This window comes from Condylura cristata, unplaced genomic scaffold (assembly GCF_000260355.1).
Source record: "Condylura cristata isolate star-nosed mole 26May11 unplaced genomic scaffold, ConCri1.0 scaffold00033, whole genome shotgun sequence".
Taxonomy (NCBI): domain Eukaryota; kingdom Metazoa; phylum Chordata; class Mammalia; order Eulipotyphla; family Talpidae; genus Condylura; species Condylura cristata.
In genome coordinates this window covers 8,433,896-8,448,694 of record NW_004567134.1, presented here as the reverse complement: position 1 = coordinate 8,448,694, position 14,799 = coordinate 8,433,896, and the positions used below count along the sequence as shown (strand labels likewise).

The 14,799-nt window shown below is 39.2% G+C and overlaps 1 protein-coding gene across 3 annotated transcripts in view; it reads right to left on the bottom strand.

The window, feature by feature from the left end:
- Window positions 1–14,799, bottom strand: part of TBC1D5 (TBC1 domain family, member 5) — a 365,130-nt gene that overhangs the window by 91,044 nt on the left and 259,287 nt on the right. For all 3 annotated transcript variants that reach the window (XM_012732149.1, XM_004692291.2, XM_012732150.1), the window contains one exon: window positions 11,790–11,932. In XM_012732149.1, the coding sequence (XP_012587603.1) occupies window positions 11,790–11,932 (143 nt within the window). The remainder of the gene's footprint in view (window positions 1–11,789; window positions 11,933–14,799) is intronic.

Below are 14,799 nucleotides of genomic sequence, written 5' to 3'. Positions count from 1 at the left end.
GGGTATAATTATTGTTCCTGTTTTACAGGTGAGAAAACTGATAGTTGGGAAGGTGGAGTGGCTTGTCCATATCACACAGCTGATGTGGTGCAGAGCAAGACGCGGCAAACAGTCTGGCTCCAGGGGCTTTCGCTCTAACGTGGCTGTGTCTGTCAGGACATTGTTTTGAAAGTCAGATGACATCATGGAGTGGAGGAGTCATTCCAAATAGTAGATTAGTATCTTTACTCCTGTGCAGAAGTCTTCTTTTAAAATTTATGTCTATTTACATTATTGTTCATTTTAAAACGAAGTTGACTTCCCCTCTCCTCCACTTCGCCCACCCGTCATCACCACAGCCCCCACATTCCTCCTGCCTTCCAGTCCCTCTCTGTCCCCCTCCCCTGTAGGATAGCTCTGGTTTATGATAGTCTGTTGTGTTGTGTTTTGTATTGTAATGACAACATACTCCCTCCACATCTTATTTGTTTCTCTTATATTCCTCTGTGCGGAACTCTTAAGCAGCTTTGGAAGTTTGGCATGACCCAATCTCCAAAGCTGCCTGACACTCTCTCCCATTTCCCCATCTACCCATTTTGTCACATTCCCCATGCATATACTAAATCTGGGGTACCAGGCACTGGCCCTGGGAATGTAACAGCTAGCGAGGGTGAGCTCTGAGGGCTAGCGGGGAGTGACAGCCCAAACCATGCTGCTTTGATACACTAGTTGTTTTAAGTGGAATATACCTGGGGAATAGCAAGTGCAGGAAGAGACTTTCTCTGAACTTCCCTTATTAACAGAGATAAATCCTCTGAAAGGAATGCAATTGTCATATTTACCCCCAACTTTGTCACAAACCATTAGACCGCCCATCTATTCATTCATCTTTCCTAAAAATCATTTTGTCTCCCTAAGAGGCCATCCCTCTCCCCTTTTTATATTAAGATGGTATTTAATCCTGAATTCATCTCTCTTTGAGTTGCTCATTTATTCCCTAAGTATCTCCCATGTGTACACGAGAGATACATGTTAATAAACTTCTGTTTATTTTTCTCTGTTAATTTGCCTTTTTGATAAAAGTCCCAGATGAAAACCTAAGATAGGTGGAGGTAAAATTTTATTCCCCTATAGCTCCCTGCCTTCAGCTAATGCCACCTAGGAATCAGAAATTTTTACTTTAAGAGTATTTTTAATCTGCAACCACATAAGCTAAGTATTAAGCCCTTTTGAATAACTTTGACCAATTTAGAGGAGGCAAAAGAGCACCAAGTAAGCTGTTTTAAAAAACAAAACAGTAGGGGTGTGACAGAGTAAGAATTTCTATTTGACCTTTACAGCAATAATAACCAGCTAGAAACGCTTACTCTCCAGGCAGGGTTTCTGGTAGTAGTGTGTTTCTTGCTCATTCCCTGCTCAACAGAACTACCTCCAAAGGATGCAAGGCTGACTTCTCTGTTTCTACCTTTCCAAGGCCCACAGCTGTTCTGGAGTGTACTCAAAGAGTTGTTTTAGATAGTTTTCCTCAGTAGTAGCAAACAAACAAAACAGTGAAACCGGTAAAGATAAGCAGAGGACAGGAGTGTCCGGATGCGGGTCAATAAGGTAAGTGTAAGTCACTCTAGGAGGAATTTAAGAGAACCAAAGAATGGGGGTGGGGGGGAGTGTATTGTTATTATAATGCAAAGCACAACACAACAAAACAAAAACAAACAGACGATTATAAAGATATCCCACAGGGGAGGAGACAGAGAGGGACTGGAAGGCAAGGAGGGAGGAGTGTGAGGGAAGGTGGCGATGACCGGTGGTGGGGGGGAGGGGCTAAACATTGGTTTAAAATGAACAATAATGTAAATAGATGTATGCATAAAAAATTTTTAAATGTTAAAAAATAAAGAAAAGAAGAAAATAACTTAAGTGTAGGTCAGAGATGCTTGAGCACAGAAGGCATTTAAGAAATGCTCCCTGTCTGTTGTCTCTGTTCCCTCACTTAACAAGTGCTGACTAAATACCCACATTGTTCCACACCCTGAGTTAAATCCTGGAGGTGAGAAGGAGGTACAGTCTCCATTTCTCTTCATGTTCCAGCGGAAGAGAAACATCAAAACCGCTGTACGCAGGAAAGAGAGGCCGCGGGGCGCTCGCCGGAGACAGGGAACTGAAGGGAAGACAGAGGGTGAGCGAGGGGCTCAGCGAGCGGGAAGCTGGGGTCCCGGCGGCGGGGCTGAGAGAGACGGACCGCGGAGAGAGCAGAGAACCCGCTGGGCTCGCCGAGGTGGGACTCGACTTCAGACTGCACTTCACTTTGGCTGAAGACTGAACAGAATGGGGTCAGGGTTGTGGTTCCGAAAGACAGATGCCCACACAGTGACCCTTGGGGGGAAGGGAAAGACAAAAGGCTGGAGTCCAGACTAAGTTCCAGGGAATACCCCCAGGGTAGAAGACGACACCCACAGGAAGGAAGGGGCAGAGGAAGAGAGTGGCAGAAAGTGCTGGAAAAATGGACAGTATGTGTGTATGTGATGAGTGTGGGATGGATTTGGGGTGTGTACACTTCCAAGACAGCAAAGAAATACAGAAGCAGATAAGAAATTATTAAGAAAAAAAAACTGACAAACTTGGAGGTTGCACTAGGTAAACCGCGACTTTTAATTGTATTGTAACTGGGTGGTCCCTAGGAGAAGGGAAGTTCCAGGTTCCCTGCCCCACCCAGAAGGAGGGTGGAACTGAGCAGAGAAAAAGGAGAGAGAAGAGAGAAGGCAGAGGCAGATGGAGAAGGAGACCTAAGGAAGCCACATGGAGCAGCAAACATGTGATGAAGAAACCGGGCTTGTTTCCTGACCCTGGACTGGTTAAGGCAGATGTGGGTGAGATACCTGTAGGGAGGTGACCATGGCAGTGTTTATATTGATTTTGATTTTGCTCTTTTCCTCTCAGATTTGTCTGGCCATTTCTGACCCTTTTCCATGGGTCCCGGCCAGAAGGTGCTTTAGTCTTGTGGCAGGCTTTCAGGCCTTGCTTTGGGCCAATCCCTTTTGGGTTGACTTTTGCCCACGAGGGGATGGGTAACTTCAGGTGTTTGATTTAGAAGTTACATTCTTTGTGTTTCATATTGTATATTCACTGTATTAAAGTCACTTTTCATTAAAGCTTTATATGTTTTGTCTTGTTGCGGCGGATGGCAGAACCCACTTAGAGCAGGCAGGTTTTGGGGACTTCAGGGGTGCCTCTCTCTGAATTGAGGTGCCCTATAACAGATTCACTGTGGATAATTTAAATGTAGCTTTTGTTTTTATGAAAGTCACAATGTATTGTACATAATGAGTGAAATTAGGTTATTTATGAAAATAGCACTTGCTGTCTTCTGCCCCCTCTTCCTCAGAGATACTCGCTTTCTCTGACCTGATTTCAAATTCCATATTGCAAAAGCAAACAAAACAAAACATGCAATTAGCTTTATTTGAAACATTATCTACTGACTGCCCACTCAAGACAAAGATTTAACTCATCCTTGCCCCTGAAACCAGCCTCCACTGACTTCCAGAGCAATGTGCGTTCCTTAGCTCTCCATCTTGTGCCAGGAAGTTCAATCATAACTTTGGTTAGATCAATATTTAGTTTTCATTTTTATAACCAGACAAACGTGGTAACAGAGAGCAACGCTGCACATCAACACAACTTCTGTCTTGCAGCGTCCTTTCTTGACGTTTCAAGTCTTGCTTCTCAAGACAGTCTTGTAACAGAGTTTTATCTTGCTTAGTTGTCTGTGTCTAATCCCAAATGCTTTCCGAGTCATATAAATTTCCTCTCAATATATTTAAAACAAAAAAATGGAAATATGTCACGAGGTTTCTGGCCTGCCCTCTCATCTTCCAGACCATGTTCCAGACCACGTTGTGTCTTGTTTCCTAAAGTGCTTCCATCTTGTTCTACTCCTTTGTTTTGGCGGAACACATCTTCCAAATGCACATTCTCCTGTATTTCATACACAAGCTATGAATTTTCTGTGTTTGAAAGATACTTTTCCCTCAGAAGGTTGGGAACACTGTTCCAGAATTTTCTGGCTTCCTGTTGAAAAGTCTCAAACTGTTCTAACTCTACCTTCTTTATCTGACCTTCTCTTGCCCACAATATTCTGTTTGCTCTTCTCTGCAATGTTCCGTAAACTCATTATCATTTATTTTGGTTTGCCTTTTTCACATATAATGGGCCCTTTCAATGGAGGAACTTACATTTTTCTGTTGGACTAGAAATTTCTTTGTTTTTTGAGCAGTTTGCTCAGTTTTATTTTTGGATATTTCCCCTTGCCTTCCTCCCCCCTCCCCTTCATATCCTTTGTTTTAAAGACATTTTACCATCATGTATGGTTCTCTTAATTTTCTCTTTCTATTCTAGGTGCTACTTTCTGGAATTCTTTTTTAATTTTTCAACCATCTTATTTTAGACATATTTCCATTTTTAGTTTTTACTTTCTCCTTTCAATCAGGAATTTTCCTAGCTTGGAGACTGTTCCTCTCCCTGCATAGCCCATGTTCTGTAAGCTCCATTTTCCAGGTTGGCTGTTTAGATATTTGCTTTGACATTGATGCCTTTGTGAAATGTTTTGTGACTTTGGTTACCTGGTTGCTCAATAGTGGGGCACAACAAAGGTGACTTGAAGAAAGTTGTAGGTGCAGAGTTGGGTGGGATTATTACCTCTGGGGTTCACATAGGTCACTTCCTGGCCAGTCTCTGAACCTGGATTTTTAGGGCTTTTCTGGGGGAGTTGATTAGATCATTCAGAGAAGATTCTCCAACTTCTGCCTGGACAAAGACAGTCTGGCTTCAGTGTCCCAGGAGTTGAGGTTGTAAAACCAGCTGGCTCAATATTCACTGAAATTCCCCCAATCCCTAGTGCAAGCACTCTCTAGTTTACCGTCTCTAGTGGACAACCCTGGAGGGAAGGGTTAGAGATCTGTGTCAAATAGCTTCTTAAATGAGAAGAATGATTTTCACTCAGTCTCATTTTCTAGTTTTAACTCTTTCTCTCTCCCTACCAATTTTCAGCAGTACTGAGCACTGCCAGTTCCTACACTTTTAGGAATTTTATGGATTATTTCTTGGCTTGCCCCATTATTGATTTTGTATTTAGCTTTCTTGGATCTGATAAGTCAGTTATCACTCATCCATCTGTTTTCTTGCTCCCAAAATTGTTGCAAGCTTCCTAATTCTCTGTGTCCTGTGGGTTTATGCTATTTTAATGGGGTTTCAGGAGCAATGAAAGTAAACATAAGAGCTCAATATAACATCTCATTCTAATATCCTTAATCACTTCTTTAATGACATTTCTACTCAGCTGCTGGGCAGAAGAATTAAAAGGGAGGAAGAATCTAGGTAGGGAGAAAAATTGGGAGAGAAAGCTTGTGAAATAAAGTAGTCACTGGGTCAAAGTTCACCATCTCCATTACTCTAATCATCAGGAAGAACCACCCTGTCCACCTGCAAGACTATTCCCATTCTCCTTTCACCAGATGCTGGTGATGATGCAGCGCACACAAACTTTCACTCATTGTTGGTGGGGTGCAGAATGGTAGGACCACCTGGCAAGGGGGGATGATTTCAGGGGCCTGACCATCGGCGATAACAAAGCTATGATGGTTCATTTTATGTTTCAAGTTGACTGGCCTAACACATGCCCAGACAGCTGGTGAAATGTTATTTCTGGTGTGTCTGTGAGGGTGTTTTTGAAAGATATTCATGTTTGATTGAATAGGCTGAGTAAAGAGAGGCCCTCGCCAATGTGGCAGGTACCACCTCCCTACAGGGCCAAAGTGAAACAAAAAGGCTAGAGAAGGGTAAATTCTCTTCTTCTTTAAGCTGACATACTTATTTTCTTCTGCCCTTCGGCATTGGAGATGCTGGTTCTTGGGTCATTGGCCTCTTCCCCTAGTTCTCAGGACTTCAGATTTGGGGTGAGTTAAAGCACTGGCTTCCCTGGTTATTGAGTTGGCAGAGAGCAGACTGTGGGGCTTCTTGGCTTCCTTATAACCATGTGAGTCAATTCTTACAGTAAAGACCCTCATGTGTATTTCTACCTATTCCCTTTGCTTCTAGTTTTTTGGAGAACACTGGCCAATACAAAAGGCTTTACCTGCCAGGTTACATGGGGAAAAACTGTCCTCCACATACCAGACTTGGTGCACAGCCGGGCAGCGTGGTCTTGAAAGGAGCTTCAATTAAGGCCATAGGCCAAATTAGTCAGTCATGATCTGTCACATATTTGTATTTCTAGTCCTAGTGTCTTCTCGCTGGGTCTCTGTATCTGAGGCCCTGGGCAAGGTCTTTCTCAGGCACCTCTGCCGAGACCTCCTTAAGAAAATTTTGAAGTCACTTTTCTTCACTTTAACCTCAGAATCCATGTTCCATGAAATTGTGAGGTTTTTGTCCAGAATGCCCTTAAGCATGAGACGACTCATCACATCTGCGCTGACTTTCCTGACCTTCAGCCACAGTGCCACTTCATGGGTGAAATTTAACAGGAGTCAACAGTTTCTCCATTGGTTGGCTCTAACTCATATCACCCCGAAGTAGCTAAAAGTTTCATGAGTCGTTTTTTTGGCTTGTTGCTTTAACAGGCTACTCAGACACCTAGCACCTGAGCCTGCTCCCAGTCAGCTCAGCTACACTCACCATTCCATCCTGCAATCTTGCGCCTCAGTATGTACCCAAGTGAAGTGAAAACTCTGTTCATGTGAAAACCTGAATGAACATTGATGTTATTTGATAATCACTTATATTTCTTAAAATTTGGAAATAATGAAGATGTCTGTCAGAAGGTGAGGGGATCAATTGTGGTACATCCAGACAATGGAGGAAACTTAGGTGCATGTCACAAGTATGAAAAACTTTCACCATGTATGATTTCAATCATAAAACATTCTGAAAAACTACTGAAATAATAAAAATGATCAGTGGTTGTCATGGGTTATAGGGGAGGGAGGGATTAAAAAGGTGGAAAGCAGAGGATTTTGGGGGCAGCGAAACTATGATATGATATGATAATGGTAGACACACGTCACTACACATCTGTCCAAATCCATGGACTATACAAGCATAAGAGTGTAACATCAACTTTACTCTTCAGGTGATTATGATGTGTTGATGCAGAGTGGTAGATAGTAATAAATTTACTACTGCAGCAAGGGATGTCAAGAGTTGGGGGCAGAGGTGTGCAGATGGGGTGGGGTTGATGGGAACTCTGTATTTTCTGCTCAGTTTTAAACCTAAAACTACTCTAGAAAATGAAGTGTTTTTAAAAAGTCCTGACAATGTGCTAATATGCTATCATGATATAGCAGCCACTTTAATGAAATGTTAAAAGATTTTTATACTAAAACATAAAGTAATATAATCTGAAACTCAAAGGGCATGTTACTGTCTATAGCTGCGACAGGGAAATAAATGGCAATATTTAATGTGTGAAAGGCAGCGTAGAAGTGCTGAAGCACTTTGAAAGTAAGACCCCAACTTGTGCTTTGATAACAACACTGACAGGTCACCATGTGGTTTAAGAGAGTCTTTGTTTTTAGTTCCTGAGTGTGGGTAATGCTTTTCCAGAAAACACAAATTCAATGTGTAGTTGAAATAAACTGCGTTTTGATATCCGTGTAATGTTGAACTTGCTCTTAAGGAGAAAATAGAGAAGTAGAGATTCGGGGCAGGACAGATGGAAACACTGACTAAGAGTAAGCAGAGATCTAACAGGGAATAAAGAGCAAGACTTTTAAGCCATGAAGAAGCCACGATGACCATGTCAGACTATCACACCCTCACAAAACAGGAAAACAATAATGTCAGACCATCACACTCGCACAAAACAGGAAAACAATAATGTAAGATGGCTAATGGGAAAACAAAACAAAACAAGTAGGTGGAAGGGCCAAGAAGGAAACATTTCCATTTACAAAGTTTCCAGAGAGAAAGTAAATTCAAAGAGACAGTAGACTTTAGAGAGACTTCTGGTTAAATGAATTCGATTCTAAGGTGTTAGATATCAACACAATTTACAGGGCCAGTCAAAGGTCTACACATCGTAAGTCAGAGGTCTGGTGCTGCTACCCATTGGCTATAGAACCTTCCACATCTACACCTGGCTTGTCTAGTGTTGGTCAGCTGTTTCTCCCATTCAATCCCCCCAGCCCTGCCCTGCTCACTCCCACATACGAATTTGCTTCTGCCTTTGTCAGACTCAGAGCTCCTCCACCTCCCCTCTTCTGTGTCCCTACAATGGTCCAGCTCTGAAATCTGCCTGGTGCCTCCTGCCTCTTTCCTTGAGAAACACCAAATTCTCACTCCTGATCCAGTCTTCCAAGCGACTCCTGACTTGTTTCATCGTCTCAGAGCGCCTGTCTATTCTCTTATTCCACTCAGCCTCTGCTTTTCAGGAAACCGCATCAGATCTGTTGTAGATGCTGGAATGCAGTAGGGAAACCCCAAGTCAGGCAAACCCTATCGCTCCTGGGGGTGTGGTGAGAGTGGGGGTAGGGATGTGTGTGGGAGATGGGTATAAAGCACATGCAATAAATAAACAAAATGTAAAGCAGACAAGATAACTTATCTCTTCTCACAGATTTCGTCCCAAGACAAGTAGGGAAAAGCCAGTGCTGATCCTTAGAGGGGACACTTAAACAGGTTTGAGAAGAAAAGGTCTTTATCAGTTGGCGCGGCCCCCAGGCGCCCTGTCTGCGCCTCAGAGCCATCCAACCTCACGCCCAAGCACTGTCTTCCCTTCTCTGGGTTACGGTCCTTTAGAGGTTACGGTCCACATTCTGTCTCCACATTCTTTTCTATTTAGCTAACTTTTTAGCTGAAAATGTCATGTAAACATAAAATCACCACCACCACCTGTAGAAATGATGACCTTGAAGGACCTTCTTAACTGTTTCTCACTTTTCATCGTACCATCATGCAGCTTCTGCTCCACCACTCCCCTCAGTCCATCTGACAAAGGTGTCTGATGACTGTTCCTCCACTGTGTCCAGCCTGAGCAGGCTTTTCCGGCCAATCTTACTGTACATCAATACTCCTGACCACCTATTTCCTCCCTGGGCTCAGATAAGCGTTTTTGTGAGTTTACAACCCAAGTTCTTCTCTGATGCTTCTTAACATTGATGTCAAACGGAGTTCTGTCTTTGTCCATGTAAGTGTGCAGCTTAGGTAGGCTGCTCAGATTATTGTTACAGGATTGGGATGTCTTTGTGAAAGAAAGAAGGTCGTATTCATCATTACCACTCTTGAACAGCAGGTGTAAACCAAGGTGTCCCGAGCAAGTTGATATATATGGTCACCCTATTCTTAGGTGATCACGCTGTTGTTGTTTTTAACGCACAGCTTTTAACCATTTCAACCTGCTGTCTTGACACTGACATTGAGCTTTATTTTTCTAAATCTTCAGGTCATCATTTCTTACAGGCATCTCAAATTTAGAATGTGCAAAAGTCAATCATTTACATTCCTAAAACTTGTGAATGCTTGTTAATTCCCTAAGTTCACAGAATCACCCAGTTCCTCAACTCTCCATGGTAGGAGTGATTTTACAACTTCCAGTTCTGTCCCACCTGTCACATTGCACAAGGCATACTGACCTTTGCACTGAAGATACATCTAATCCATCCTTTCTCCTCCTGGACTGTGGCCATAATCTTTTATCTGAGTTCCTGGCTCTCATCTTGTCTCCTTCAAGTCTGCCTGCCTTACTGCTTGCCAGAGCGATCTAAAACTGACCGTACTTCTTTGAATCTTTCAGCAACTCTCTATGGATTACAGGTTAATGACATTTACGGCCTTTCCATTCCTGCTTGCTTTTTATAACATGATAGCTTCTTCTACACTTTGAACTCTAGTAATACCGAACAGTTGGTAGAAACTGAAATACACACACACACACACACACACACGTCATTTAAGCTTCTCACTTCCAGGCTGTTTGTGGTCCATGCTGTCGTTCTGCCTAGAATGCAGATCCCCTTACTAGCTTACTAGCACAGCCTCTATGTTTTCTAGTCACTCACAGCTGAGGTAGCAGGGAGCTCAGTACTTCTCCTTTAAACTTTCATGCTACCTTTATCTTAGCATCTGACCTATTAACCTGAAATTAATCGTGCCTATCTTTCTTTATAGTTGGCAAGCTTCTTGAAGACAGGAACAGTGTCCCTTATATATCTCATAATCACCCTTTTTTTTTTTTTTTTTTTTTTGAGAGCTCATCCACTGTGATAGATTTAACCAAGAAAATTAAGTTAGGCTAAATAGAGAAGTGAGTAAACAACTTTACTTCCCCTGAATTTTCCCACATGTGTCCCTATGTTTTATAAAGTCCTAAGTAGAGGGATTTAAAATGTATAAGGGCTCTAGCTGCCAAAAATTTAGCTGTTTTATGAAATTAATTTTAAAAAGTAGATCTTATAGCATAGGAGACAGGATGGTAAAATTGAAATATAGCGGTGATGCAACCAAAGTTATGAACAAACATGTAATTGTTTAAGACTACAGAAAATCAGAACACATTTCAATAGATAATTGATTTGGGAAATGTCATAAAAATATTATCTGCCTTCTTTATGTTAATAAAAGAGCTTCTTTTTATCTTTTATAACTTACATTAAGCACACACACACACACACACACACACAACTTGAAAGTGGGAGATTGGTAATGAATATCCTAACATGCATTACCCATCAAATCTACCCAAACAGCCTTCCCACTTCCCAGATGTTTCCCATAATTTCCACGTTCACATCTGATTAGCTCTGACTCAGAAGAAGGAACTTTTCACTGTCTGTCAAAATCCAAACTAACTGACCTTAAAGGCACAGAAAAAAAAATCCACATTTTTTTTTGTAAAATGTGGTGTTCTTGTCACATTCATTCAAGTAGTAATTTGGAGGGAATGGAGAAAGCCTAATCTAAAATTTTAAAGAATATTATTAGTGTTACTAGAGGCATGCAAGCACATCTGGCACACTGGCACTCAGGGAACAAATGAAGAAACCGCGGAACAATTTAACAGTCAGGATTATGAATGATTCCAAATAGTTTATGTTCTTCTGACAAAGTCCTATCCTTATGACAGCTTTTTATCTCCTATTTAGTCATTATTTTGTGCAATCTTTTCTAATTATATTCTGGCTTACAAATCTTGTTTTGTGAACTGTGATTATTTTTCTGAGAAGGAAAACAACTTGACTTATTTTGAAATTTAAAACATGCTCTGATATTTTCTTTAAATTGAGGATTATTCAAGAGATAGACCCTGGCTTTCTAGCACCTTAAGGTAGATCTGATGGGAATATGTCTACCATTTGGCACTATACTGAGAAAAAAAAACTTTCCTATATTTGAAACATTAAAATATCTTTAAATGTAATATTCAATTTTTATTGGCAAGTTGTGATTCTATAAAAGTGTTTCAATCTCATAATAAATATCCTTGAATACTCTCTACCTGTCAGAAGGTGGAGCTCTAAACATATCTGAAATGCTGGCTTTTTATATGTGCGTTCACAAATGAGCGTAATGAGGAGATTAAAGCAGGAGTAAAGTCTTTAGAAAAATGGTTCTGAAGAATATTCTGATTCTTCACATTGCCCAATATGTACATGGTTCACTAATAAAAGAGATGCTAAGGGTATGCCTCGAAAATTTCAACATTTTCCTTACTATAAAAGTGTGGTGTGTAAATCAGAATTCAAAAAAAGGATATTTAAGATAAAACACACTGAAAAATCAGAACCACCTACTTGAACGGAGGCAAGGTCATTAATACTTACAAGCATCTCGGATATAGAGTAACATGGCTATGAAAATATAGTCCACTAAACTCAGGCTGAGGCCATCTGCAAACAAGGCATCCCAGACCACCAGGAGATCCTGAAGGGGGAACTCTCGGCCAAACAGCAGCCGGACCCACCGTCTGAAGGGAAAAAAAAAAAAACAAACAAAATGCAGAAAAGAAAACAGTACTTTTGAGAGATCTATAAAGAGGAATCTTTTTTTCCTGTAACATGGAAAAAGCCGATAATTCAAATGGATCACACTAAAAAAACATATTAAAAACACATCACAAAATCCAAGTTTCAAACTTTCAAAGAATTTAAAATTAGGTCACCATTCTCAAACATACTTACATGTATAAAACACAAGTAGGATACTTCAAAAGGACGGAAATCTTTCATATTTACTAGAATCACACATCTTAGAGAAAAAAATAAATGTACAGTGGCTGGTAGTTGCCTCATATGTAAGGCAATATATGCATTATTTGGAAGAAAATCTGCTTTTCCAAAATTCCATAATCACTCCTTGATTTTTTGCTGTTGTTAGCTGGACTTTTGTAAATGGTTACCTGACAAATTACTATAGTTGAGCAGAAAACTACATTTTTTTGCATTTCATTTCCACTGAAGATATTTAATTTAAAATTAGGTGTGGGAAATAAATATTTTTAAAATCAAGAATAGCCAGTTATTTCAAATGAAATATACAGTGACACCTAATTTTCAACTTTAGAATTGATGTATACTTTTATTAGTGAGGCTATCCTTCTGGGACATTTTTTTCAAAAAACAGTTTGCCAGGAAAATGGATACAGAGCAGACGCAAGAATTCTTTGGATAAGAACATGAAACAAAGTCTCTATACATTTATATGTCACAAATAGTAGTACTTTAGACTTTCAACAAATGTTATTTCCATCTAATTCTTATATGAAAATTAAAATAATTCACTTTACTATGTTGCTGTTCACTTCTTTTTAATTTTATGCAACAGCTATATTTCCTTCTCTAGGGTCTTCAAATACAGTTATGTGTCATTCTGGCAGAGTAAAGAATTAAAAATTCCAAGTTTCTACTACTACTATGTAGTATAGTAAAATTTTAAAAAATTTAAAATTTAAAAATTCTTTGTAAAGTTAGAAGCTAAAGATAATCATTTATGGGGTTAAAGTGAAGCCGAAAGAAATTCAAATACTTTCAGTACGTATCAGGAAGAATCAAAGCTATGGCAAAATAGTGCCTAACCACATATGTGTATCAGTTTATTAGGAACTATAGCATCAAATTTTTAGGCATGTAATCAAATTCATCAACAGAATAATTTTCATTTTCAAACATATCTGTGATGTTATTCACTTAGCAAAAAGAAATTTAACATTTAAAAAATGTTAAGTGTTGTTTACAATTTGTATCTTTTGGTTTTACTCCACTGCTAGTAAGAGAGATGGCTGAAACAATTTTGTTTAAATATGCCTATATTTATGTATCTTAGAAGAAAGCAGTTATTTCTTTATATACTTGTAATTCTTACACATTGCAAGTACTAATATTTATTGTTATAAGAAGTAAAAAAAAAATCTAAATTAAATAAGTTGTTCTTCTTAATTACAAATAATTAACTGGTTTTGTAAAGAGTGCTGGGGAACCAGAGAATGCAAAAATCACATTTGACACAATTTTGGGTACCTGTTTAAAGAATTAAAATATATATATATATATATATATATATGTATATATATATGTGGACATATACCAGACCTATCTCTCTCTCTTTGTATGGATAGGTATAGAAATATCTATATTCTTAAAAGCCTAAAACATTTAGAATGTGGAATTGGATGAAAATCTGTCGGTGAAAAAAGTGGATGAGGATGTACAATGTGACTGTAGCAGCCAGCACTATATTTTATAATCAAAATTTACTAGAAGAGCAGAATATAAAGATTCTCATTCGAAAAAGATAAATATGTGAGTTGACCAAATTGCTAATTAACTGTACAGGGAGACTCCTTCTGCAATGTATACATACATGAAATCATCACAATATACACTGTAAACATTTTATAGTTTTGTCAAGTATACCTTAAAAAAGTTGAAGAATAACTAAAATTTAAAAAAGAATCACCTTAGATAATGGATAGGCAAAATTTGGCAGTTTCAACCTGGAAAACTGATATTTAACTGATCCCACCTAGTGAAAGTTTGGATATCAGTGTAAAATTCATGCATCATATCTGTAAAACAGATGTGAACTTGACCCTGTCACTCTCCATTGTTACTTTAAAGCTTTCCTTATATAAAAAGGCCACCTAGTAACTACCACTACTATATTCAGAAGGATGTTACTTCAGAACAAGATGTAGGGGGAAAATATCCTGTATATTTTCCTTATCTTCTAATGAAAGCAAAATGACTTTGAAAAGTTGGCATCTACCCACTGTAGCATTAACAAAAAACAGGACAAAACTGATGAAGGTTAATCCATAGGACAGATGAAATTGCAACGTGATCCCCTTACAGCTCAAATTCTCATTTTCTTTTGGACTAAAGTTTACCTTTGGTTTCATCACAGATAGGGCTACATGATCAAAAAGGAAAAAAAATAATAAATTAAATGAATTTTTAAAGAAATAACTTATATTCCTATTATTTCGATAACACAGTGCCAGTTATTGCTCAAACTGCTCTTCAACCTTCCTGCTGATTAGGGCTGATTAGGACTGTGTTAACTTCTCTTCAAAATTGGTCCTGCAGATACATAACACACAGCAAAGTCCACCGCAGCACCACCAGGAAACAACTGCAAATACTGAGTTAACCTACATCGAATAAAACATCTTCAAAACTATATGGAATGTAAGTCTTCAGTACTTTTATAATTAACATGTAACCTATGATGTGTCACTTAATAAATGTTTTGCATTGATTTATTTTTAAAGTTTCATCTTGCTAAGTATACTGCTACACAATTTCAGAATAAGGACCACATTCTGCGGCAAGTGCG